Source organism: Dipodomys merriami, unplaced genomic scaffold (assembly GCF_024711535.1).
Source record: "Dipodomys merriami isolate MVZ:Mamm:240054 unplaced genomic scaffold, mDipMer1.0.p SCAF_128, whole genome shotgun sequence".
NCBI classification, from domain to species: Eukaryota; Metazoa; Chordata; class Mammalia; order Rodentia; family Heteromyidae; genus Dipodomys; species Dipodomys merriami.
Window position 1 is genome coordinate 3,015,085 of NW_027202582.1, and position 25,205 is coordinate 3,040,289.

Genomic DNA, 25,205 nt, shown 5'->3' on the forward strand with positions numbered 1-25,205 from the left:
TCCCATTTTCTCTCTTCCCTCCTTCCTTTGCCCTACTCCCTTCCTTCTCTCCTTTCTCCCTCCCTCTCTCCTCCCCTCTTCCTCTTTCATGAGACCCGTACGTAGCCCAGAGTGGTCTCAAACTTGCAATCCTGCCTTGGCCTTTTCAATATTGGGATTACAGATGCTCCGTGAAGGTTTTTGTATATGTGCCAATACAGGGGGTTAGGGGTTAAACTTAGGGACTTGCATTCTCACTTGTCTGTTTCTCTCAAGGCTGATGCTCTACCACTTGAGCCACAACTCCTGAAACATTTTCATGTGTTTTTTTCATTCCTTAAAAATCTAAATGTGGAAGCTGGGCGCTGGTGGCTCACGCCTGTAATCCTAGCTACTCAGGAGGCTGAGATCTGAGGATCGCGGTTCAAAGCCAGCCCGGGCAGAAGAGACCGTGAGACTCCCATCTCCAATAAACCACCAGAAAACCGGAAGTGGCGCTGTAGCTCAAGTGGTAAAGTACTCGCCTTGAGCTGAAGAGCTGAAGGACAGCGCCCAGGCCCAGAGTTCAAGCCCCACGGCCGACCAAAAAAAAAAAAAAAAGATACACAAAAAATCTAAATGTGGAAATTATCAAAAAGACATATTGGCCAGGCACCAGTGTCTCATCACGCCTGCAATCCTAGCTATTCAGGATCTGAGGACCATGGTTCAAAGCTAGCCCATGCAGGAAAAGCTGTGACATGCTTATTTCGAGTTGACCATCCAAAAGCAGGAAGTGGAGCTGTGGCTCAAGTGGTAGAGTGCCAGCCTCAAGTAAAAAATGTAAGGGACACAGTGCCCCAGCTGAGTTCAAGTCTCACACACACACGTACACATAAATGTTTATCACTTACTCATTTTTATTTGGCCATATTTTCCCTGCTGGTTTGCAGCAGCTTCATGGATGGTGTTTTTGCGCCCTGACTTTTCTTGCAACCCTCACTGCTCCATCCAGTTTTCTTTCCTCGACCGTTTCCACCCACCTCTCGCTGTCGTTTCCCCAGGCTTCTTTCCTAACCCTGTTTATCCTCTTGCCACCCTGTCTTACAGAGTCTTGTCCCGAAGGAATTTTAGCTACTATGTGTGTACTGACGATTCTCATTTTGTCTCACCTTTCTGTTCACAAATGTCTGTCCTACAAGACCACTTCCACTGGTGGCTCTGTTTACACACTGACGTGATCGTTCTCAGTTTCTCTCCCCCACATACTATAATTAATCCCTCTAAAGTGTCCAACTATAGCTTCTGCCTCAGCCCAGGTCTGCCCTCTACGAGTGCCCAGATTCCCTCAGCGCTCCTTACTGTGGGACTGCCCCTTCACACTGTGGTGGTGGACGATGTATAGCTGTACTTGAGGTCCAAAAGGCATCTGTGTAGTGCTGACATGCTGTTCCCTGGAGTCCTGACAGCTCTATTTATCCATGGCTCACTGGTGAAGTCTGTTTTAGTCTGCCCATCTTAAGAGAAAGGGACAGTTATCTTGTGGGCCTTTGGCTCTCCCAGATCTCATGTCTGGAGGCCGTCCTGGGCTGGGTTGGGCTGGCCCCTGACCTGCAGGCACTTGGCTCTGTGTTCACTGCTGATGGATCTTCTCAAGGCACAGAGCCCATTACACTGTAGGTGACCTTCCTGGAAAGCTGACAGTTTGTAAACAATGGACAAAAAGTTCTTCTCTATGGGTCACTTCCAACCTTGGGAGGCAAATAAACTTGAAATCTCCAATTGCCAAACTACCTGTTCTTGTTGTTATTAATATTTTAATACTGTTAGCAATACCCCGTTTGGAATATATCATCCTGCTCCTGTGTATTTACAGGATGACATCATTCTCTTGGGGGCCTGTCACTTCTTCGCTCCCCTCCCCCATAAGTTCCCCTGGATCTGCTGGGAGGACAGAAATTGGGGTTCGGTCATCTCCCCCGTGGGCTGAGGCTGGGTGGTGGTAATACTGCCAGTAGTACAGCCACTCCTAAGTGAAGACAGGGGTGGGTGCTTGGGGTCCAGGTGTGTGGTACAGCCCATGCCTAGCATACATCAGGGCCTGGGTTCATCCCCAGTACCTCAGAAAAGGAAAATGAGTTTTGTGCTGGGGAAGGGGTCCCTTGCTGCTTGTTAAGAGCCTCCTGACCCGCAGAGAATGTCTTTGGTTTAAACCCCAGCAAACTGGAGGTGGTTCTTAGGGTGCCATTGAGACAGAGGTTTCTCGGAGGGCTTGGAGTGGGTGGGGTGGGGGGCACACGGGCACGGCACGGGCAGGAAAGCAATGATACCCCAAGGCCGTGAGAGAAGCTGAGCTGTTTAATCACCTTGGCCAGACTCAAGGCTGGGGCTACTCCTCGACAGCTCACACCTGGAAACCGCTGGAGCGGGGAGGGGAGGCCGGGCGCTCCAGCGGGAGGGTGAGGCGGGGTGGGGAGGGAGGGCTTCTGCAGCGCCGCCGGCAGCTCCCTCAGCGGGCCGGCGCTCCGAACCCCGGGTCCTGCTTCAGCTCTGAGAGGTTCCTGGCTGGTCCCCGGGATGGCGGATGGCGGGAGGGCGACCCTGAGGCGGGGCGGCCATGTGCGCACGGCGGCCGTGTGGAGGGTCCGGAGGGTCCGCTGCGCGCCATGTGCGCCGCGGTCGGGGATGGAGGCACACGGCTGGGGAGGAGGAACATGGAGGAAGTGGAAATCGGGGCTTGCCTGGGTCCCACCACCGGTCTGGAATTCAATAGCAGAAGAGCAGGTTGTGGGGGACACCGGCCGGTCCCCAGTGGCAGTTCCTGGTGATGGGCTGGCCTGGGCAGCAGCCCCTAGCAGCAGGCAGTGTCCTGACCGGCGGGAGCTCCCCGTCCTCCCTGCCCGGGGCCCTGGCAGTTTCCTGAACGGAGAGAGAGGGAGAGAGCCAGCGCGTGCGCGCCCCTCAACTACTTGTTCTTTTTGAAAAAGCTGAAGCGTTTTTCCCGCTCTCGTTCTCTGCCGTCCTTGCTGCGGAGCACGACGGAGCCCTCGGGCTGCGACACGGGGGGCATGGTCATGGCCCGGGTCATGCCGCGGGTGGCACTGGGCACCGCTGGCTCTTCCGGCTCTCCAGAGGCTGAGGATGCGCTGGCAATGGCTGCGTTCACCACCCGCAGCCACGAGCTCATCTCGGCCTGCGGGGGCAGGGGGGAGGCAGGGAGAGCAGCTTCAGCTTCCCCCTGCGCCGCCCCTGCTCAGCCCACACCCACAGAGGAAGAGTGCCCACGGGCCCACCACACACAGCCAGCTGGTAACTGGGGGGCTGTCATGCTAGGAGCAGGAGAGAGATGAGGAACAAGCTGGGAGGAGCTGGGCACCGTAGCTCCCCCCTGCACGCCTGGCTAGCCCACCACTCGGGGCAAGTCAAGAGGATTGCAGTGTGAGTCCAGCCTAGGCAACACGTTCACAAGACCCCATCTCTCAACCAACAAAAAGCCGAGTGCTGTGGTGTGCGCTTGTCACCCCGGCTACCCGGGCAGTATAAATAGAAGGGAGCATGGGCACAAGATCCCATCCAAAAGAACACCTACAGCAAGGAGTGGGAAATGATGGCTCGATTGATAGAATGCCTTCCTAGCAAGTGAGACCCTGAGTTCAAACCCCGGTACTGCCAGAGGAGAGGAGGAGGAGGAAGAGGAGAAGAAGAAGGGAGTCTGTTATTGGGGAGCCCCAAGGATGGCCCTGATGGAAAGAAACGGGGGAGCAGGGGACAGCTCACCTCATCCTTGGCCTGGAATAAATATTCTTTTCCATCTGGTAAGCTGTTGGGAGAAGGCAGAGCTGAGAATCTGCGCTCGGCAGGTCACAGGTCACGGCTGCCCCAGTGCTCCCTGGGGCCCGGAGGACTCTGCCCTCCCAGGATTTATGCAAAAGCAAATCCTTTCTGATTGGCTGCAGCGTGAGCTCACTTCCGGCCAGTGGGCTGCTTGGTGGTGGACACAGGCCCTCCTATTCCCACCCAGGACAACCTTTCAGCCTGCTGCTCCCCTTCAGGTGCAACACAACCAGGAGCGTGCTGCCCTCAGCCACAGGTGTCCTTGTGCACCTGGTTCGGCAACGCTCCTTCCACATCAGTCCCTCTGGACCTCACTCCTGGCCCACCCTGCATTATCCCCAGCTCCTCCCCCCCACTTCACTCCCCCCCCCAGCCCCATCCCATCGAGACAGTACCCTCCATTCCTACCCCAGCTTGAAGACATGTTTGCGCTTCCGGTAATCAAAGGCCACACTACCCTGGGCCTTGGCCAGACTGACAGGCACTTCTCCGTGGTATGGCACTCCCGCGCTGGCCGCCTTGGCATCCTTGTAAAACCCAAGGCTCCCACGCCGCAGGACACAGTACACGTTCTGCCAGGACCTGGGAGAGACACAGGGTCAGAAGACCCATGGGCTGCTGGACTGGCTGGCCTAGGTGGGGCCATAACTTAGGGCTCCTTTGGGTGTCGTGGAACCTAACAGTTCACCTCGGCCTCCCAAATAGCTGAGATTGCAAGTGTGAGCCACGACACCTGGCTCTACTCATCTCTACCCTTCTGGCCTCCCCTGGGGCCTGCACTGGACCCACATCCCCGCCCCTCCATTTCCCAGAGGACACATTTGTGCAGACATTCTCCCTTGCGCCCCTCTCCATGCCCCCCCCGCCCCAATCTAGGATGAGACTAGGGGAGGCCGCCTGACAGGCAGGCACACCTGGCCAGGCCGAGTACCTGTTGGCGGCCTTCTTGTTGGGGGCCTCCATCTCCTGCTTGCGACACAGCATCCCCTCCATCTGCTCCTGGGCAGACAGCTCTGGGCCTCGGGCGGGCAAGGTGGCCACGTGGGCTGACTCAGAGGACCTGCTCTGGGGCACTGCAGAAGGGGCCGCACCCCGGGGCCGCGCCTGCCTCTCTCCCCGAGGCCCACCGGCCTCATCCCCTGCACCTGGCCCCTGTGGGGGGAAAAAGCACCAGTGTCGGGGGGGGGCACGGGAGGGGCCTTGTCTTGGGGATCGAAAGCTCTACGGCCCTGAGTTCTCTTGGAATCTGCCCTCTCCCACCCTCAGTCTCCCCCCCAGTCCTCCACCCCTCTAGGGGGACTCACGGGCCCTTCTGAGAAGCTGCTCTGTTCGAGTCTCTGTTGTTCCAACAGGGGCTGCAAAGACAAGAGGCCGTGAGAAGCTGGAGGGGCGTGGGTTCTGTGTGGACGCCAGGCCCAGGCTTACCTGCGAGGACTCTGAGTCTGTGCAGACCCCGTTCACGCTGGGTGCCTGTGTCGACGGTGGCAGCTGAGGCTGGCTTCTGGAATGGCCAGAGGTGACATGGAAGAATTGGTTCCTGGCTGTGCTTGGGCTCAGCCCCGTCCCCCTGGCCCAGCTGTCCCCGCTCTCACCCGTCCCAGGACGCATTAGGAGCCGTCTGGCCGTCCACCAGCTCCCCTTTGGGCTCTGGAGCAGGCGGCTGCTTCCTCCGCTCCTCCTCCTCCTCCTTTCTCTTTCGCTCTTTCTCCCGCTCCTCCAGCTGCCAAGAGATGCTGAGGTCAGGATGGAGGCCTTCTTAGGGAGAGCAAGGAGAGGGGAAAGCCAAGATGTCTCGGCTCCAGCTTGACGTCAGAAGACGGTAGGGAGGAAAAGCAATGTCGGATGTGGATCTTAGCATCCCCCAGGGGGAAGAGTGGGGTGCTCTTGGCTCACACCAGAGATGCTGGCACAGTGGAGAGACAAGTGTCTTCTCTGAGCGCAGGCAGCGCAGGCCTGGCGGGGGAGGAGGGGGCGCGGAGGCCGGGGCCCCTCACCGCAGTGAGCTTCTCCAGCGCGCTGAAGCGCTCCTCCCAGGCCACTGCTGACTTCTGGAAGGCTTCGTGCCGCTTGATGAGGCTCTCCACTTCGTCCACCGTACAGCCCAGCTCCGCACTTCGGACCAGCGGCTCTTGGCTGCACAGCCAGGCCTCCGCCATCCCTGCGTCTCTCCCAAACACAAGCACCTCCAAAACTAATAGGATGGGATGTGGGGTGGCAGAGATGGCAGGTCACGATGGGCACGGGCAGGGCACAATAGCCACCGCAAGAAGAGGGACAAGACGCGGCGCACCGGCTCACGCCTGTCATCCTAGCTACTCAGGAGCTGAGATCTGAGGATCGCGGTTCAAAGCCAGCCCGGGCAGGAAGGGCCTCGAGACTCTTATGTCCATGTCTTACGTCCTCGAGACTCCATCCAACAGAGTTGTGGCTCAAATGATAAGAGTACTAGCATTGAGCACAAACACTCAGGGTTCAAGCCCCAGATGGGCACAAGAGAAAGCCACTGCCCCAGAGCCCTGCCAGGTGGTACTAAGGGTGTGCCCCTGGAATTCGACCTCCAGGGTTCCTGGTCTCACCCACTGGCGACTATCAGAAGGGGATGGCAGCCCCTCCTTCCAGGACCTGTGCCCCCACAGCGCTCACCGAGCTGGAGCCAGTCCATCTTCTCCTGCCACTTATCAGCTGTCTCCTGGCGCCGGGCCTGTAGCTGAGACAGCTTCTCCGAGATCTGCGGGCGGGGGGGGGGGGGGGGGGGGGCGGGGAACATGTCTCAGCACCCAGCCGGGCTTTTCCAGGGTCCCCAGGTTATCACTGGGGAGACTAGGCATTTCTGACATCAAGAAGAAGATAGTTCGGGGGGGGGGGATGGGATGTGGGAAATCTCTCCATAGCACTCAGGGGCAGACAGTGGAAGAGTTTTTGCTAAAGCCTAAGCAGCAGGAAGACTCAAGAAAACTCAGCACTGAGCCATGCTGCGTGCGTGTGTGCATGCGTGCATGCGTGAGGCCTGCCGGGCCTCACCGGGCCTCACCCACCTCCTCGGCTGCATAGTGGCTCCGGGACAGCAGCTCCTGCCCCATGTTGATGCAGGAGGAGAAGCAGTCCGCTCTGGCCTCGATCTCGGCTTTGATGCCTTGTTGGTTCTTGATGACTAGATCTGCAGAAGACACATCCCTGGGGGAGGCAGAAACAGCATCACGTGCTGCCCCCAGGGCCTGCCGCTGGGGAGGCTTCCGGGCACCCTGGCTCTCACCGTGGCCGCTCCTGGGCGTCCATCTGCAGGTTAACCCCATCCATCCACAGCATCAGCTCCCGGACGGCCTTGAAGAAGCGGAACTTGTCCGTGGTGTCCAGCAGCAACTGGCGGCGGGCAGCAGAGCTTCCCTGGAGCTGGGCCCAGGCCTCGGCCACGGCCTGCATGTGGCGGCCAATCTCCTCGGCCTTGTCTCCGGCATAGGCCTTCTGGAGCCGGAGGCCATCGTCCTGCACTTGCTGGACCTGCGGAGTGACCGGCCAGAGTGAGGCAGCGCAGGGAAGTGGGGAGACTCCACGGCCGCAGCCTCCTGCAGCCCTGGCCGCCGCTGTCCATCTCCTGCCTGATTCACCAGCTCAAGGAGGAGGAGAAGCGAAGGTGGAGGGTTGGGAATGGTAGCCACGTGGTGGGCCACTCTATTCTGCCTTGTTGGGGTTCACCTGGGGGATGGGTCTTGGAAGGATCACAGGCCAGCGGGGCTGGACAGGGAGGATTGCTAGAATGAACCTGAAGAAGTGGACAGGGGATACGGGGTGGAGGAAGGATTTGCATTTCTGTTATTGAGTCTGGAGCTCTAGCCCGCGTGACACTGATAGGCAAACTTCAGTAAAACATCTAATATCTTCTAGCCATTGTGCACACTTCACAGTGCATATGCCTTCAAGGAAGGTTGTCATTAAAAGTGTGAATGCAGCCAGGCACTGGTGGCTCACGCCTGTAATCCTAGCTACTCAGGAGGCTGAGACCTGAGGATCATGGTTCAAAGCCAGCCCAGGCAGGAAAATCTGTGAGACTCTTACTACAATAAACCACCAGAAAACCGGAAGTGGCGCTGTAGCTAGAGTGGTAGAGCACTCACTTTGAGCTGAAGAGCTCAGGGACAGCGCCCAGGGCCCAGAGTTCAAGCCCTATTACCAACAAAAGGAAAAAAGTGTCACAAACTGGAAATTTTTAGGGGGAGGCACAGGAATGGAGGGAGAAAGGGTTAGCAAATGTAGTCATTCGATGTACACTGTAAAAAATAAATTATGTAACTTGAAGGTGGGGATGGAAGGAGGAAAAATGGGGGGAAATGATGGAAGGGCTGCACTGATCAAGAAGCATTGTACTTACAACCTGACTGATGGAACTGTAACCTCGTTGTACAACAACATCATCATCATCAAAGAAAAAGTAAGCAAGGCAGGAACAGAAAAAAGTGTGGGCTGGGAAGGTGGCTCAGTGGTAGAGTGCTTGCCTAGCATGCCTGAAGCCCTGGGTTCCGTTCCTTAGCACCACATAAGCAGAGAAAGCCGGAAGTGGTGCTGTGGCTCACGTGGTAGAACGCTAGCCCTGAGCAAAAGAAGAAGTGGGAGGTGGGGCGGGGCTGTAACGCACCTGTCTTGCAAATCTCAGTGTACTGTGTTGAAACCCCAGGGCGATGATAATAGAAAAGTGTGAATGTGGAGGAGATTTTGTGGAGTGGTTCTCACTTTATCGCTAAACGACCCTCCAGGGTACCTTCCCCTCTGATCTCTGCTCTAGCTCCCCATCCCCCCCCCAGCCCCTGGGTGGCGCCTCCCTCACCCCTGGCGGAGTCGCACCTGCGCGCTGAGGGCCTGGATGTCGTGCTCGTAGGCACAGTGCCGGCGCTGCAGCGCCTCGGCCGCGTTGAGGTCGCGGCCGGTCCCGTCGGGAAGCTGCTGCTGCTTGTGCTGCACCCGGGCCAGGGCTTGGCGAGCCCCGTGCAGGAAGCGCTGCAGCTCGTAGGCGGCGGCCAGCACCTGCCCCCGCGTGTCCAGCAGCTCGAGGAGGTCAGCCCAGGACTCGTTGAGGCTGTCCTTCCACTCTGCCACCGTGGCCCGAGCGGCGTGGCCTCCCGCGATGAGCCCGTTGGCCAGCGTGTTGGCGCCATCTACGCGCTCCTGACCGATGGTGCTCGTGTCCCGAGAGAACTCCCGGAATTTGTCCCGAAGCATCTGGAGGAGGAAGCAGTGGTAGGAACAAGGATGTGACCTTGGTGGGTGACCTTCATGGAGGACAGACTTCCCTCCTCTACCTTGCCCACTGTCCCGAATGTGTCACTTAGCATTAGCATTAACTCCATGGGGAGTGGGTGGCACTAGGTGACACAATCCACCACACCACCGTGACCCCGTGGCCTGTTTGCAGTACACGCTTATATTTGCCTGACGCCCCTCTGGGGGCTCCAGCTTTCAGACAAGAAACCCTCCCTCAACATGGTCTGCATTTCTGCACCCATGAGGGTCCAAACCCCCAAACTACAGAGGGGGATCTAAACGCCCCTGTGTTTTGTGGAGGCCTACTGAATGGATTGTTAACAAATTTCCTTTCTCCTCTACAGCGGGCCCCATGTCTCCACTTCTGCACGATTCTTTGAATTATATGCCCCAGGCCCAGGAAGACAGTGCCTACCCGGTCTCTCCACATCCTTGGCTCATGGTCTCAGCCCAGGCTGAGGTCCTGGGCTGAGGTCCTGGTCCCCCCCCCCCCCCCGCCCACCCGTGCTCATCCGCACTCACAGTCACATGCTCGTAGTCCTGGCCCAGCTCGTGTGAGGCCGCCACCACCTCACGCTCCTGGATCCACTGCTCCAGGTCGTCCAGCTCGCGGCGCAGCTGGCACAGCCGCAGGTGCTCCTGCAGGCGCTCGCGCCGCTCTCCTGCCAGCTCCTTCAGGCTAGCATACAGCTTGTCCACCTGGGCCTGGCGGATCGATAGCCGAGTGCTGCAAAGGGGGCGGGGGAAGGCACCACCAGGCTTAGGAGACAATGCTGTCATGCCCGGCCTGTTCATAGGTTTCCAACTCTTTCTTGCTTCTCAAACTTTCTAGAATGTTCTAGAACGTTCTGTCCACACAGTGTGAAAGATGCTACAGACCCTCTATCTTCCAGAGAAGTTGTTCCCTCTCCCCAGGGGTGGGAGCCCTCACCGCTGTGCACTCACTTCTCTGGGTGGTCGTGGTCAATCATGTCCTGACTGCTGGCTGCGAGCTGGTGGATGGTCTGGGCATAGTCAGCCAGAGCTTGCTCTAACACCTGATGTTTCTTCACCTCTGCCTGGGCACTCAGCTCGTCCTGGGAGAGGAGACACTGGGCATGAGGCAGCAGGGACTGGGAGAGGGAGAAATCAAGCCACCCAGACCAGATGCACCCTGGCTCTCACCTTGGCATTCTCCTGGCCCATCATGTGTAACTCCTGCTCACCCATCCAGGCCTCGGCCTCGGCGGCATCGCGGTAGAACTGCTGGGCCCGCAGAGCCTCCTCCAGTCGCTTGCCCCGAAGCTCCAGCTCATGGCCCAGGCGTTTCCACATTTCCTGGAGCTGAGCCAGCTCTGGGCCAGCGGCGGCTGCCCCCAGTGCACGCTGCCGCTCCTTGAGGTCTGCAATCCGGGGCTCGTGGCCCTGGATCTCTTTCTGCAGGGTCTGGACCCAGCCACAGAGGAGGACACCCTGAAAGGCTTGCAAGGGGACCCCTTGGCCCACCCTCACCTGGCCCAGGAATGCATGCCCTGCTGCCGATGCCCCTCAGGCCTCACCCTGACCCTGCCAGAAGAGCCACCCCCCACCCCCAGTCTGGGGCCTCCAGGTGGGTCAGAAAACAAGGCCGTCTCAGGAAAACACACTGTCCAACAGTGGGAGGTTCTTGGGGACTTTGCTTTTGCCCTTCGCCTCTGCCTCACCTGGTTTTTCTTCATGAGAAGCTGGACACTGGGCAGGTCCTTGCCGTGCTCCCTGGAGCTGGCCGTGGGCAGCCGCTCAGTCACCCACAACTAGATGAGAAAGGAGTCAAGAGGTACACGGTCAGCACCGGGGCCCAAGGCTGGGGGGGGTGGTGGTGGTGGTAGGGGCCACGGGTGTGTGTAGGGAATGGTCATCTGACTCTGGGGTACAGGGGACCTACAGGGCTTCCCTGAGTATCAGTGCCAGGGTCGAGGTGAATCCGTGACTCACGATCTCATCCTCCACGTCCCGGTGGAACTGGTGCTGCTCGCGAGAGGCCTGGAGGCGCTGGCAGCGTTCCTTCATGGGCTGGCAGAGTGCTCTGAACTTCTCCTCCACGGCCCTTGAGGTCCTCTCCACCTCCCCTGCCCCCTTGTCCTCCTGGGCCAGTGCCTTCGCCTGGGCCTGGATGGCCTCTACCTCCTTCTCTCTCACCGCCATCTCCCGCTCCAGCATCTGCAAACCCGGAGGCAGAGGACACCAGCATTGTAGTTCCACCCTCACACTCTGAGATGCTAGTTTCTATAAAGTCAAGCACAATTTCTCTCACTCGCTTTTTTTTCTCCTGCCAGTCCTGGGGCGTGAACTCAGGGTTTGGGTGCTGTCCCTGAGTCTCTTTGTGCTCAAGGCTAGTGCTCTACTGTTTGAGCCACAGCACCACTTCTGGCTTTTTCTGAGTATTTTATTGGCGATAAGAGTTTCAAGGGCTTTCCTGCCTGGAATGGCTTTGAACTGTGATCCTTAGATCTCAGCATCCTGAGGAGTTGGGATTACAGGCATGAGACATGAGTGCCTGGCTTGCCAATCATGATTTCTTATCTCCAGGGATCTCAAACTTTTTGTATATACCAGAATCCAAGGTTGTGCGGTAACTGTGCCATTGTAAATCCAGTGTCCCTCCATCCCCAATTCATTCCTGCGCTGCTTTGAGATGGAATTGGACCCTGTAACCTCTGTTACCCGCTAGTGCAATGCCACCCATTGCCAGCAGAGGGAGATGGAGGAGTAGCACAGCATGGCAGAAGACTGGCTTTTATTTTTAACTGCTCTACTGTGCCAGAACCCAGGGGCGCTTCCCCCCAGCAGGCTTTACTGGCCCTCCAGAAGAGGCTTCCTGCCTTAGATCACCAGCTGCAGATCTGTTCTGGCAATTTCTTTTTGCCCTCTTCAACAAGGCCTAAGTTACCACATTCCTCCTTGGGTATTCCTCCAGAGCGCTGTCCATATTCCTGCTACATTTGCTATTCCAGGATTTTTTTTTTCTTCTGTTGGTTGTAGGGCTTGAACTCTGGGCTGGGCGCTGTCCCTCAGCTCTTCAGCTTAAGGCTAGCGCTCTACCACTTGAGCCACAGTACCACTTCTGGTTTTCTGTTGGTTTATTGGAGATAAGAGTCTCATGGACTTTCCTGTCCGGGCTGGCTTTAGAGCTGTGATCCTCAGATCTCAGCCTCCTTTGTAGCTAGGATTACAGGCGTGAGCCACCAGCACTGGGCCTATTCCAGGATTCGTAAGAGCAGGGGTTGGCAAATACAGCCCACTGCCTTTTTTGTAAATGGCATTGTATAGGGATATAGGTCCACTCCTATTTTATGTCTATGGCTGTTTTTTTAACCTACAGAAGAGCTGTAATAGAAACCACTATATGATCCACAAAGCCCCAAATATTCACTATTCCGCCCGGTTGCAGAAAAAAGTTTTCTGACTCCTGATGTAGAATTCTCTTCACACTTGCCAGAGTTTGGAAGTGGTTTGTCCCCTCCAAAATTTAAGTTGGAACGTGGTCCCCAAGGTAAAACAGTGTGGAGAGGGGGCGGGATCTTTAAAGGGTGATTGGGTCACTAAGAGGGATTAATGGAGATCTCGTGAGACTGGATTAGTGACCCTAAGAGCAGGTTGTTATAAAGTGAGGCTGCTTTTATATTTTGCCTGTGCCACGTGTGCTCACTTCCCTCTGCTTTCTACCATGTTATGACACAAGACCCTCACCGGAAACCAGGAAAATATCAGCACCATGCTCTTGGATTTGTAGCCTGTAGAACTGTGAGCTGGAGCAAATCTATTCTTTATAATCACCCAGTTTCATTTTACTGTTATAGCAACAGAAAACTTAAGATCATACCTTGATAGTTTTTACTAATGAATATTTTCTACTAATTTCTCTGTTCAAACAGTTCCTATAGTTTATCTCCTATAACCCCTGGAGATTGAGGCACAGAAATCATTATGAGAAATGACAAAACATTGTTGTAACTATAACATCTCTGTACAGCACCTTTATAAGAAAATAGAAATAAAAAAATAACAAAACATGTCACCTGCCAGGCCTTCGGACGACCTTAGGATGACTTAGGCTCTTGAGGAAACTGCTTTCTTTTTCCCTTCTTCCATTCTTCTTCCCGCACCTAACCTACCTGCTGCTTCTTAAGCAGGATGTTGACACTGGTGAGGTCCTTGCCGTAGTCGTCGGAGTGCAGCTGGGCCTGCAGGCTCTCCAGCCAGCTCTCCAGGGCGGAGCAGCTCTGGGAAAACAGCTCGGCCCTGTTGGCATCAAAGAGGCTGCGGGCCTTGGCCTGGGTGGTGGTCTCCAGCTCATCCCAGCGCTTGTGCAGGTCCTCCAGCTTCTCCGACACCAAAGCTTTCAGCTCTGGCTTCTCCAGAGTCAGCTCCCGCCCTTCCTGGGTGGCAGGACAGGGAAGGGGTAAGTGCCACAATTAGACACCACTGCATGTCACGGGCTGACGGCAGGCCAGGGACACAGGGCAGAGCAAACTGAAGGGTGGCAAATAATTCCAGATTTCCATGGCCACTTATTGACATAGCCTTCTTGGAGGCATCAGAGCCCTTGTAAGCAGCCTGCCCGCACTGCCGATGACACCCTCCACCTCCCCAGAGGTCCCAGCCTAACTTCCCTCCATAAAGAAGCCATTGCAAGGAGTTCCCGGGTGCTGGTGGTTTCTGGCATTATGTTGCACATGGATTTGACTGCTTTCATTTCCTGTTTCTCACCTACAATACTTCTTACTTGAACTTCCGCAAGTGAGGTCTACCTCCTTTCTCAACTTCCTGTGCTACTTGTTCCTTCCTTCCCTTCCCTTTTTCTTCCTTCCTTCCTTCTCTCCTTCCTTCCTTCCTTCTCTCCTTCCTTCCTTCTTCCCTCCTTCCCTTTCTTCCTCCCTCCCCTCCCTCCCTCCCTCCCCTCCCTTCCCCCCTCCCCTCCCTTCCCTTCCTGCCCTCCCTCCCTCCTTCCTTCCCTTCCCCTCTCTCCTTCCTTCCCTTCCCCTCTCTCCTTCCTTCCCTTCCCCTCCCTCCCTCCCTCCTTCCTTCCTTCCTTCTTTCCTTCCTTCCTTCCTCTCTCCCTTCCTCCCTCCACCTCTTTGTGCTGGAACCTGGGCCTTGGACATGCTAAACATACACCTACTACCACTTAGCTACACGGCAGCCCGGATGCTCCCTGCCTGGACTGTGCCACTCCTGCAGCTCCGGGGATCACCTCTCCTGAAAGTGGGCTGCCCCGGAACTTGGACTTCAGGTCTGTCTCTGGGAACAAACACAAGCCCAGACACTGCATTTTCCACTGGCTGTCAGGATGGAGTGCCAGCGGTTGCTTCTGTTTGGTGGTTTCCCAGCCTTCAGCTGGAAACACTTCAAAGCACACCCCTCTGCTTCCATGGCACCCCTTCACCATTCTGCACTCCTGCTGGGTTGACTGGCCTCCAGAGTCCCCCACAGCCTCTCTACCCCAGGCTTTATGGACTGTCTTATGGTACCCATCATATTTGCTCTGGATTTGCCTTAGCTGTTCATGTGGGAGCAGCTCACAAGCCTGGCTACAGAGCTGTTCCTCTCCTCGGTAGCCTGCGGTGGCATCGCCTCTGCTCCCCACTCAGTACCCAATAGGACACTTTGAACTAAAATAGCACCAATAAACATTGCTGAACACATAGAAACACATAGAAATCCACTGGTTGGGGCTGAGAAAGTGGCTCAGTGGTAGAATGCTTGTCTTGCATGCATGAAGCCCTGGGTTCAATTCCTCAGCACCACATACACAGAAAAAGCCAGAAGTAGTGCTGTGGCTCAAGTGGTAGAGCGCTAGCCTAGAGCTGAAGAGCTGAGGGACAGCGCCCAGGCCCAGAGTTCAGGCCCCACGACTGACAAAACAAACAAAAAAATGCACTGGTCTCCTCTGGCCATCGACCATGACCTTCGAGGAAGGGAGGCGTCTCTGGCTATTCCACGCAGCACTGGTTGTGCGCTGGCACACTAAAGGTCTCCAGGAACAGCGGCTGAGTACGAAGGCTGTTTCATCTACCCTCAGCAATGAAGCCAGAGCTCCATGGGAGGCTGGTCCTCCCAATGGCAAACCATGGCAGATAAGGCAGACTGGGCCCACAGCCTGCTTTTGTCAGTAAAGCTTTATTGGGAGACAGTCATGCTCCTTATGTCTTCTGTATGGCTACTTTTGTGTGATGACAGCAGAAGCGAATAGCTTCTGTGACCCTCGAAGCCTGAAGTATTTACTATCTGGCCCTAGATCCTGGCTGAGGAGAGTCCTTCTGCTTCAGACATAGCAACTCTTATAGTGTTTAATCAAAGCCAGTTTGGTTCAATTGCCGCCGCCTCCTCCACCTCCTCCACCTCCTCCTCTACCACCTCCTCTTCCTACTTCTCCTCCTCCTCCTCCTCCTCCTCTTCCTCCTCTATTGTACCTTTTCACATTCTGAAGTCCTGTCCCATCTCTCTAATGCAAAAGAACCATGTCCCAGGCAGCCTAGGCCTGCCAGAGGTAGTCCAAAGGTGCACCTTCGCTGCTTTGCTCACCTTGTCCACCTTGTCCAGCCAGTCCTTGTTGGCCGCCAGCTCAGCCATGAATGCCTGGTGCTTCTGCCACTTGGTGTGCAGGTTGCGGGCCTCATCATAGGACACATCCTGGGCCGTTAGCATCTTCTCATCAATCCAGAGTTTGAGCTGGGTGGAGCATAATGCAGGGGGTGAGGGAGGAGGGAGGGATGTTTTGGGAGAAGAGGTGAGAGAGGAGGAAGATGGGAAAGATGGGAAGAAAGCATGAAGAGTGCTCCGGGCTGTGATGACACCCAAGGCACTTGATCCATGGCCAGCTTGGTGCTGGGGGAGGGGGAGCCGGCCAGGGAGGCAGCCTGGCAACGCTGCCAGGGCACCAGAGAACGAGAGCCTCACCTCATGACAGTCTTGCAGGAAGTGCTGCTGCTCTCGGTTGTCCCGAAGGCGGCCCAAAAGCTGCTGTACTGCCTCTTGGTTCTTTCTGTGCCTACAATGACAGCCCCACGTTAACCTTTCTTCTTGACTTTGATATGAGAGGATTATGGATCTTTTCTTTTTCTTGGCAGTAGTGGGGTTGGAACTCAGAATCTGGTGCTCTACCAGTTGGGCTGCATACCCTCAGCTGGGCTGGGCTGGAACTTCATTTTCCAATTTATACTTTCTGATATTTTTGTTAATTGATTTGGGATCTTGAGTATTCCTCCCCCCTCCGTCCCCCCTACCCCCTACCCCACACTCTATCCCCCCACCCCACCCCAGCTGTCCTAGAACATGAACCAGCCACTGGCCTGGCCAGTGATAACTCTTGAACTTGCTTAGAGGCCCTCATCTTATACAGGTGGTGTGTCTTGGGGGCCCCACAGGACACTCCAGAAATCTGATTTCCAGGCTGCCATTCTATTAGGCTCCATTTTGCCCTGATGTGGGTGAAGAAGGCTCTCCTGGTGCCCTGAGCAGTCCCTCTCCAAGCACCCCAATCTTCCTTTTCTGTGTTGTTGTCAGCCTCCAAGTCCCTGCCAAATGCCAGACAGCTGTGGCCCGTGCCGCGTCTCCATCTTTGAGGCCCATCTTTGTCTTCACTTATTCCCCTGGCCTGCGCGCGCCCCCCCATCCCCCTGCTCCGCCCTCCTGCCCACTGTCTCCACAGCACCTCCTCTCGATGGAGTCTGCCTTCTCCTGGATCTTCTCGGAGTGGATGTTGCCCTCGGACACCAGCTGGCGCCCGGCCTCCAAGAGGCCGCGGATGCGCTCTCCACTGGCCTCCATGGTGCTCATGAAGTCCTCCAGCTTTTTGATGGCAGCGTCTGCAGCCTGGAGCGTCCCCGGCATCTCCGTGTGGGACAGGACATATTCCTGTGCAGGAAGGGAGGTCTCAGGTCACTTCTCAAGCACACAGACCCCACCCCCATGAGGGGCCCACCCAGAGACACGTCTGAAAGGGAGGGGCCAGGCTGGGCATGGGCAAGATAGCCAGAGGGCTGTGAAGGGGCCCCTCTGACGAAGGCCCAAGGAGCTGAGCTGTGGGACCTCACCAGTGTAAATCCTGCTCTAGTTTCATTTCTTTTAAATAGTTATACGACTAGGCATGTCTTTTCTTTCTTCTACAGTTGATTTGAGTAAGACACATTTGAATTCATCACTCCCAGCCTTCTGACACCCTGCCTGCCATGCCGCTTCCTCAACTACTTCATTTTTCCTCCCCATTTTTCTCTTCTTCCAGGGCTCTAGCCTCCTGGACTCTCACCTGGCTGCTGAGCACCCCCTCGGCCTGGCGAGCATCCCGCAGGAACCCCTGGAAGCCGTGGGCCTGGGCCAGCCGGCCCTGTCTGCTCTCCCACATGCGGCCCAGCTCCTCCCAGCCGGTTCCTAGGGCCTCTAGTCGCTGGCGGAGGAAGAGGCACTGGGGATCCGCCTGGTCTCGGGTCACCTCCTCGCCCAAGGCCCGCAGGCGATGATACTCGCCCTGGGCCCGCTCCACCTCTCCTCGCAGGGCTGCGTGTTGGGCCAGGAGGGCCTCTGCCTCGGGCAGCGTGGCTGGCCCTTCCTCAGAGGCCACGGCCGTCTGTGTCCGGCCCAGCCATGCCTGGAAGTCATCCAAGCTGCGCAGGAAATCTTGCAGCCGCCGCGCTTCGCCCAGGGACTCCTCTCGGCGTCGCATGGTGGCACGCAGGTCCTCCCAGCCCGTCTGCACCTCTCCAAGCCTTGTATTGATGGCAGAGGCTTGGGCTGGATGGCCGGCGGCTAAGGCATCTGCCTCTCTGGTCAATTCACCCACTCGGGCAGCGATGGCCTCCAGATCTCGCTCGGTGCCTGCCAGCTTCCGCTGCAGAGCCAGCACCCCCGCCAGGTCATTGCCCAGGCCCTGCGTGGACTCGATGACCTTGGTCTTTTCTCGCATCCAGGCCTGGGTCTCTGTGCACTCTAGGTGATAGTTCTGGATGCTCAGCGCGGAGGTCAGTGCTGCCTTCTTGCCGTCTGCCAGGGACCGAAACTGCCGCCACCTGCAAGGCCAGGGCAGCTCTGGCATCTGGAGCTGCTCACTTTCCAGTCCTAGCCACATATATCTGGAAGCGTCTTTCCTACTGCCCTGTCTTAGATAAACCACCTGCTTTTTTTTTTTTGTCAGTCGTGGGGCCTGAACTCTGGGCCTGGGCGCTGTCCCTCAGCTCTTCAGCTCAAGGCTAGCGCTCTACCACTTGAGCTACAGCGCCACTTCCGGTTTTCTGGTGGTTTATTGGAGATAGGAGTCTCATGGTCTCTCCTGCCCGGGCTGGCTTTGAACTGCGATCCTCAGATCTCACCTCTTGAGTAGCTAGGATTACAGGCGTGAGCCACCAGCGCCCGGCAACCACCTGCTTTTGGAAAGAAGCTGTCCTCCATCCTGACCCTCACCTTTTCTCTCTGATGGTACTTGGTTTTGAACCCAGGACCTCATGTTTCCTACACAGCTGCCCTACCAAAGAGCTAAAACTCCGCCCTTTTTTAGAGTGAGATCAAATCTTGTGTGGCTTATTTATTTTTAATGTTTACTTTTGCAGGTACTGGGGCTTGAACTTGAGCTACTTTGGAACTGTGAGCTTCCTGATTACAGGTGTGAACTTCTGACTCCTTTTCTGAATGGCTTCCTATCAGTCTCCAGTCTCATTGGACTACCTTGACTTTGCTCGTTCATTGCTTTCCCTCTCCCAACATATCCCCTTCCTCCTTTCTAGCCCCCATCGCATCCTGCAGAACTCTTCCAGTTGCCATCCCCAGCTGCGGCAGTCTTTCTCAGGTGCCCGCGCTGCCCCATCCCTCAAAGCCCACCTGTGATTGAGCTGCTCCTGGGTGTTGACAATGCGGTCCTTGCCTGGTGGGTTGGCCTGTAGCAACTGCTCAGCAATGTCATTCACCGCAGTAATTCTCGCAGCCAGGGCATTCATTTCAGGCTCCAGGGTCTCGAACCTGGGTGGGGATAAGAGAGCAGGGCTTGAGCAGGGAGAGGCAGTGAGGCACCAGGCTCGTCCTTTAGAGACACCCAGAGGAACACCACTCCATCAGCACGAGGCTTCTGTCCTGGCCTCTCTGCCCTTCTTGGCCTACAGGAGAGGAACCTCCAACCCTCCCAACTCTAGGAGGAAAACTATTCCTAGGGATGCTCAGAAGGTCAAAGGTCAGGAACTGCACAAGCCCAACTCCACCCTGGCATTGCCAGGACCCTCACCTTTACCAGGACCTTGCTGCTCCTCCTGGGGCTCCCCCTTAGCCAGCTGCCCAGGCCCCATCCTCAGACAATAAGCAAAGGAAGGGATAATAAAAAATGTGTCTGATTGATAAAGTTGTAAAACATGCCTTCTTCCAGGGACAGCTGACATTCTAATAGGGGAGGGTCTACAAATGTGGCTCAAGCCTGGAAGCCTAGCTACCCACAAGGCTGAGAGACTCTTATCTCCAACTAACCACCAAAAAGCTGGAAGTGAAGCTGTGGCTCAAGTGGCAGAGTGCTAGCCTTAAGTGAAAAAGTTAAGGGACAGTGCCCAGGCCCTGAGTTCAAGCTCCAGTACTGGCACCAACACACACACACACACACACACACACACACACACACACACACACACACACACACACACACACACACACACACACACACACACACACACACACACACACACACACACACACACACACACACACACACACACACACACACACACACACACACACACACCTTGTAAAACATGGTGATATGTTTTTCAGCCCCAGCCTGTCATATCTCCTCAGTTCTGCAGTGTGAGGTAGGCACACACAGAAGTTAGGCCCATGAGCAGGCATCGCTCTGCTCCAACAAAGCTTTATTGTATCACAGCTAGCCCCAAGGGTTGTAGTTTGTCAAGCCCTGAAATAGGATATCTTGCAAACAAACAAACAAACAAACAAACAAATGCAATGGCCAGCGCCGGTGGCTCACACCTGTAATCCTAGCTACTCAGGAGGCTGAGATCTGAGGATCACGGTTCAAAGCCAGCCCAGGCAGAAAAGTCCATGAGATTCTTATCTCCAATAAACCACTAGAAAACCAGAAGTGGCACTGTGGCTCAAGTGGTAGAGCGCTCGCCTTGAGCTGGAGAGTGCAGGGATAGCACCCAAGCCCAGAGTTCAAGCCCCACCACCGACAAAAAATAAAAAATAAAAAATGCAATGACACATTTAGAACACATTTAGAATACATTTAGAACCATGAGGAAATTTAAGGACCGGTAGTAGGTGATATCAAGGAATTGGTAGTTTTGTTGTATTTGATAATGGTATTGAGGTGCTGTTAGAAAAATGTACTTTCTAAATTACTTCAATATTTATTATTTCATGAATAATGCAATTGCATGAGAGATTAATCAGTATGTTTGCCTAAAAACATTGGTAATTTCAAAGTCTCAGCTACTATAACTCAATCCACAATTAAAAAGCAATGTTGTTGCTAGGAACACTTTCTCTTTTCATTTTTTTGTCTGTTGTGGGGCTTGGGCGCTATCTCTAAGCAATTTTGCTCAAGGCTGGCACTGTACCACTTTGAGCCATAGCACCACTTCTGGTTTGTTTTTTTTTTTTTGGTAGTTAATTGGAGATAAAAGTCTCATGGGGGCTTTTCAGCCCAAGCTGGCTTTGAACTGCAATCTTCAGATCTTAACCTCCAGAGTAGTTAGGATTGCAGGCGTGAGCCACCAACGCCTGGCTACTTCATCTTTTTTAAAGGGGCTACTGGGAAATACAAGAGTGAAATGATAACACTGGGGACTCGTTTTTTTGTTTGTTTTGTTTTGTTAGTCATGGGGCCTGAACTCTGCGCTTGGGCGCTGTCCCTCAGCTCTTCAGCTGAAGGCTAGCGCTCTACCACTTGAGCCACAGAGCCACTTCTGGCTTTTTCTGCTTATGCAGTATGGAGGACTCAAGCCCAGGGCCTCATGCATGTGAGGCAAGCACTCTACCACTGAGCCACCTTCCCAGCCCATGGGGACTTGCTTTTTAGAAAGGAAATGAATCAAATAGAGCAATATGCTGACAATAATGGAATCTCGGTGACGGGTGCATAGATCTTGTCATAATACAGCCTCTACTTTTGACTATGTCCAACATTTTAAATAAAACTAAAGGCAAGGAGTTAGCCAGGCACCAGTGTTTCACCTTGATAATCCTAACTACTCAGGAGAGGCTGAGCTCTGGAGGATTACAGTTTGAAACCAGCCTGGGCAGAAAAGTCCATGAGATTCTGTTTTCAAAGTAACCAGCACAAAGCAGTGCTGGAGCGTGACCCAAGTGGTAAAGTGTCAGCCAAACAAGCTGAGTGAGCATAAGGTCCTGAATTCCCCAGAAAAAAAAGCAGAATGCTTGGGGCATGGCTAAAGTGGTTGAAAACCTGCTTAGGTTCAAGACCCTAGGTTCAAACCTCATTACCATCACAAAACAAAATCCTAAAAGCAATCATTGAGACTGACTCAGAGGGCTGTAGTTAAGGCTCAAGGCGCGTAGTGGGCAGCTGACAGTGGGAGCAGGCAGCCCCCGTACCCGCCTCAGCTCCCAGGCACTGCGCCCTTTGGGAGCTCTCAGGTCTTACCTCTGCTGCACCACCTCCAGGTCCTCCAGGCGCTCAGGCAGGGCCATGCCGTTGAGCCACTGCTCCTTCTCCTCCACCCAGAGCCCACAGGCTCCCGCCTCGCTGAGCATAGTGTAGAGTGCCAGGGCGGCCTCCAGGGCCCGCGCCCGCTCACCCGCCCGGGCCTGCAGCTCCTCGTAGTGCTGCTCCAGAGCAGGCACTCTGCCCTGCACCTCAGCTGTGTGGCTCAGTGCGGGCGGCAGGGCTGCGGCCTGCTCCCTCAAGGCATCCAGGGTGGGCCGGTGGCCTCGGATCTCCTCTTCCAAGGCCCGGTGCTGCCTGGCCAGGGCCTGTGTGGAGAACTCATCGTGCCCGACCTCAGGGCTGGAAACCAGGCGCAATGCATCCACCAACCAGGCCTCCATGTCGTTTGCATCTGCCTGGAACTGGTAAAGGCTGGCGGCCTGTGCCAGCCGCTGGGCACGCTCCTCGGCCAGGGCCTCCAGCCGTTCCCACTGGGCCTGGAGCTCGGCTGCGCGGGCAGCAGCCTGGCTGGCTCCAGGGTGGCCCTCAGCAACCAGCTGCTGGCCTTGCTCCAGAGTGAGCTTCAGGGGCCCCAGCCGGCCGCTCATCTCCCCACGCAGAGCCGTGTGCTTATTGAGCAGGCGGAGGGCACCTGTCAGGTCCCGACCTGTGTCGGCCGAGGCCAGGAGGTGCTGCTGCTCCCGCACCCAGGCCTCCGTCTCGCCCACCTCCCAGAGGAACCGCCACAGGCGCCGCGACTCCTCCAGGCGGGCCCGTCGGGCTGCTGCCAGCTCACACAGGGCCTCATAGCTCTGCTCCAGGTTGGCTACCCGCTCCGACACCAGCTGTGGGTCACATGGTCTGTATTCTGGAAAAGTCAGGCCAGAGATCAAGAGCTCTGCCTGTTTCCCATCCCAGTGAGGAACCCCCTTACCTGCCCTGATAGACTTCCCTCCCTGGCCCTAGCTGTCATCACTCATCCTCCCACAGGCTCTCCTGTCTCCAGGTTTCCCTGCCCAAGGCCTCTGCCTTCCCATTTTCACCTTTCCCGGGGTCGCAGAAGCGCAGGGCAGAGGCACTGACGGCCCGCACCCTCTCAGCCTGCACAGCAATGTCTGCTTCCACCAGCTCATGCAGCTGCAGCAGGTCCTCCACTCCGGCCAGGTGCTTGCCCAGGTCCTGAGACTGCAGCCGGCCCTGCCAGGCGTACACAGCAAGCTTGTGCCCAACTCCTAACCAGGTGCACATGCCAATCTCACTCCCTCCTCTTCCTTCCATCCCCTTAAGACAACCGCAGTGTTGTGCCCTAGTGAGCACGCCTGAGCTCTCTCTCTCGCTTTCTCTCTCTCTCTCCACACACACACACACACACACACACACACACACACACACACACACACACACACACACACACACACACACACACACACACACACACAATGTCCAAGTTCTGCCCCAGCGCTGGCTCCCTGTCCTCAGCATCCTCTCCTGCGTGGAACAACTTTCCAACTAAATCATGCTCCCAGGATCTTTGCTGTGACTCATCTTCTCAGCCCTAGAATCCCAGCTCTGCCGCAGCACCCCAGCACCCTTCACTGTGTCTCCCAGACCTGCCCTCAGCTCTTCCCTAGTAAACTGCAGCTGCGCCTGACTGCTCTGTGTGCAGCCACTCAGGCCTTCTGCACAATGTATCCAAGCTACTTCTCAAAACGGAAGACAGAATCCTATCTCTCCCTTCCCCAAAACCTCCTGAGCACCTCAAATGCTCTGTGTTACTTAGGGAAAAAAATCCAAACTCCTTGACCAGGCCTATAATGCACTAAGTCAACTGGCAGCTCCCGCTTTACTCCCCGAGATCCTAGGGGCTCGAGCATGTTAGGCAAGTACTCTATCACTGGGCTGTATCTCCAGTCCCAGTTTTGAGTTGATCTATCTTATATTAGTTATTCCAGGGGATTTCACAGTTACCTTTGCACACATGTTTACAACATATTCCAATCAATCTCACTCCTTCTATCACTTTTTTATGGGCAGGCTCTTGCTATGTAGCCTAGGCTGGCTTTGAACTCGTCATCCTCTAGCCTCAACCTCCCAAGTGCTAGGGATGACAGGCCTGAGCCACCGTACCTGGCTCTGCTCCCTCCTTCATCTCTTTCCACAGCCTCACATAGCTATAGTCTTTCTTCTCATCCCATACCACACTTAGTCTAGTCTCCCTGAGCCCATGTTTTATTAGAACTGGGATGTCCTCCCCCTGCACTGGCATGTGCTCTACAGAGCTGGGCTCAGTGGTGGAGTTAAGGCACTGTAGCAACACCCCCAGGACTCCCGCCCACCTGAGCCCCACCAGGGAGGGATGGCCAACTACCTTCATCTCTGCCATCCAGTCCATGAGGTAGAGCAGGTCCTGAAACACCTTCTGCAGCTCCAGGTTGAGGAGAAGCCGCTCCCGCCGGGCGGCCACCATCTGCCGCAGGAAGTCCCAGAGCCTGGCCACGTTGTGCTGCCGAGCAGAGATGCGCTTGATGTCGTGATAGCGCTCAGCTGCCAGCTCTGCGGCCACCGCATCCACGGCCTGCACCCGGCCACTGTAGGCCACAATGTCTGTCTCGATGGCTTCGTGCTTCCGCACCGCTGCCTCCACGGCCGCCAGCTCCAGCCCAAAGTTGTCCTGTGGCAGAGGCCAGGAAGGGAGGTGATGGATGTGGTGTTTCAGCTCCTCTCCACCCTGCAGTCTATTTCTTCCCCCTTGCATCCTACCTGGGACACAAGGCGCTGGTTCTCGCTGAGCCAGGTCTCCCGCATGGCGGCCTTGCGATCGAAGCGTGCGGCCAGCTGCTCCAGCTTCTCCTGGCGGATCAGCTCTGTGCGCAGGGCCAGCTCACGCTCATGCTCAGCTTTCTCCAGCCGCTCCCAGGCCTGTGCAGTGCAGACAAGAGGAGCAGACAGGGTCAGGGAGGACGGTCAGCAGAGCTAAGGCCCAGCAAAGTCCCCTGGTGGCGGGGTCTAGCATGGGTCTGACTGCAGTCAGTAAGGCTTTTACAGGAATGAGAGGTGCTGGGCGTGGCCTGCAGCCATGTAAGAAACACGTTTGCTTCTGGACAAGGGCCAAGATGGCAGTGGCAGGACTATGGGAGATTCTTATTTTGTTATTATGCTTATAAAATACTTGTGAAAACTTATAAATAGAGAGAGTTGGGGCTGTGTGGAGCATGATTTCTCATGTGAACCTGTATGAAGAATGAGAACGGAAAGGAGTGACACCAGAGTCCCAACAGGGGTGGCTGCAGTGGGATGGAGAATCTAGTAATGGTAGTGGGGCTCAGGGGAGGTGACAAGGGCCCTAGGTTAGGGCAGATATGAAAGGTGTCTGGGCCAGGGACCGCCAAGGGCTGTCATCTGTGGGACAGCATGGCAGGTCACAGACCTTATTGATGTCGGAGATGAGCCGACCCTCTCGGGGCGTGTAGACCTTCTGGTTGTTGGCCCGCAGTTTGCTCTGGATGGTGAAGAGCAGCACCTCCAAATTCCCCTTCTCGGTGAACCT

General features: G+C 55.8%; 1 protein-coding gene across 3 annotated transcripts in view; it reads right to left on the reverse strand.

Annotated features, from left to right (window-relative positions):
* Positions 1-2,295: 2,295 nt before the first annotated feature.
* The window catches only part of LOC138824351 (spectrin beta chain, non-erythrocytic 2-like), a 45,884-nt gene continuing 22,974 nt past the window's right edge, over positions 2,296-25,205 (reverse strand). For all 3 annotated transcript variants that reach the window (XM_070018186.1, XM_070018187.1, XM_070018185.1), the window contains 28 exons: positions 25,086-25,203; positions 24,419-24,577; positions 24,027-24,329; positions 22,702-22,855; positions 21,656-22,526; positions 18,874-19,011; positions 17,312-18,068; positions 16,718-16,920; positions 15,964-16,054; positions 15,589-15,735; positions 13,179-13,442; positions 10,999-11,223; positions 10,728-10,817; positions 10,210-10,470; positions 9,991-10,121; positions 9,568-9,772; positions 8,629-9,003; positions 7,046-7,290; positions 6,828-6,966; positions 6,436-6,520; positions 5,787-5,983; positions 5,385-5,512; positions 5,218-5,293; positions 5,097-5,147; positions 4,724-4,944; positions 4,201-4,374; positions 3,736-3,778; positions 2,296-3,151 (listed from right to left, as the gene is read on the reverse strand). In XM_070018186.1, coding sequence (XP_069874287.1) covers positions 2,924-3,151; positions 3,736-3,778; positions 4,201-4,374; positions 4,724-4,944; positions 5,097-5,147; positions 5,218-5,293; positions 5,385-5,512; positions 5,787-5,983; positions 6,436-6,520; positions 6,828-6,966; positions 7,046-7,290; positions 8,629-9,003; positions 9,568-9,772; positions 9,991-10,121; positions 10,210-10,470; positions 10,728-10,817; positions 10,999-11,223; positions 13,179-13,442; positions 15,589-15,735; positions 15,964-16,054; positions 16,718-16,920; positions 17,312-18,068; positions 18,874-19,011; positions 21,656-22,526; positions 22,702-22,855; positions 24,027-24,329; positions 24,419-24,577; positions 25,086-25,203 — 6,079 coding nt within the window. In that variant the 3' untranslated portion in view covers positions 2,296-2,923. The remainder of the gene's footprint in view (positions 3,152-3,735; positions 3,779-4,200; positions 4,375-4,723; positions 4,945-5,096; positions 5,148-5,217; positions 5,294-5,384; positions 5,513-5,786; positions 5,984-6,435; positions 6,521-6,827; positions 6,967-7,045; positions 7,291-8,628; positions 9,004-9,567; positions 9,773-9,990; positions 10,122-10,209; positions 10,471-10,727; positions 10,818-10,998; positions 11,224-13,178; positions 13,443-15,588; positions 15,736-15,963; positions 16,055-16,717; positions 16,921-17,311; positions 18,069-18,873; positions 19,012-21,655; positions 22,527-22,701; positions 22,856-24,026; positions 24,330-24,418; positions 24,578-25,085; positions 25,204-25,205) is intronic.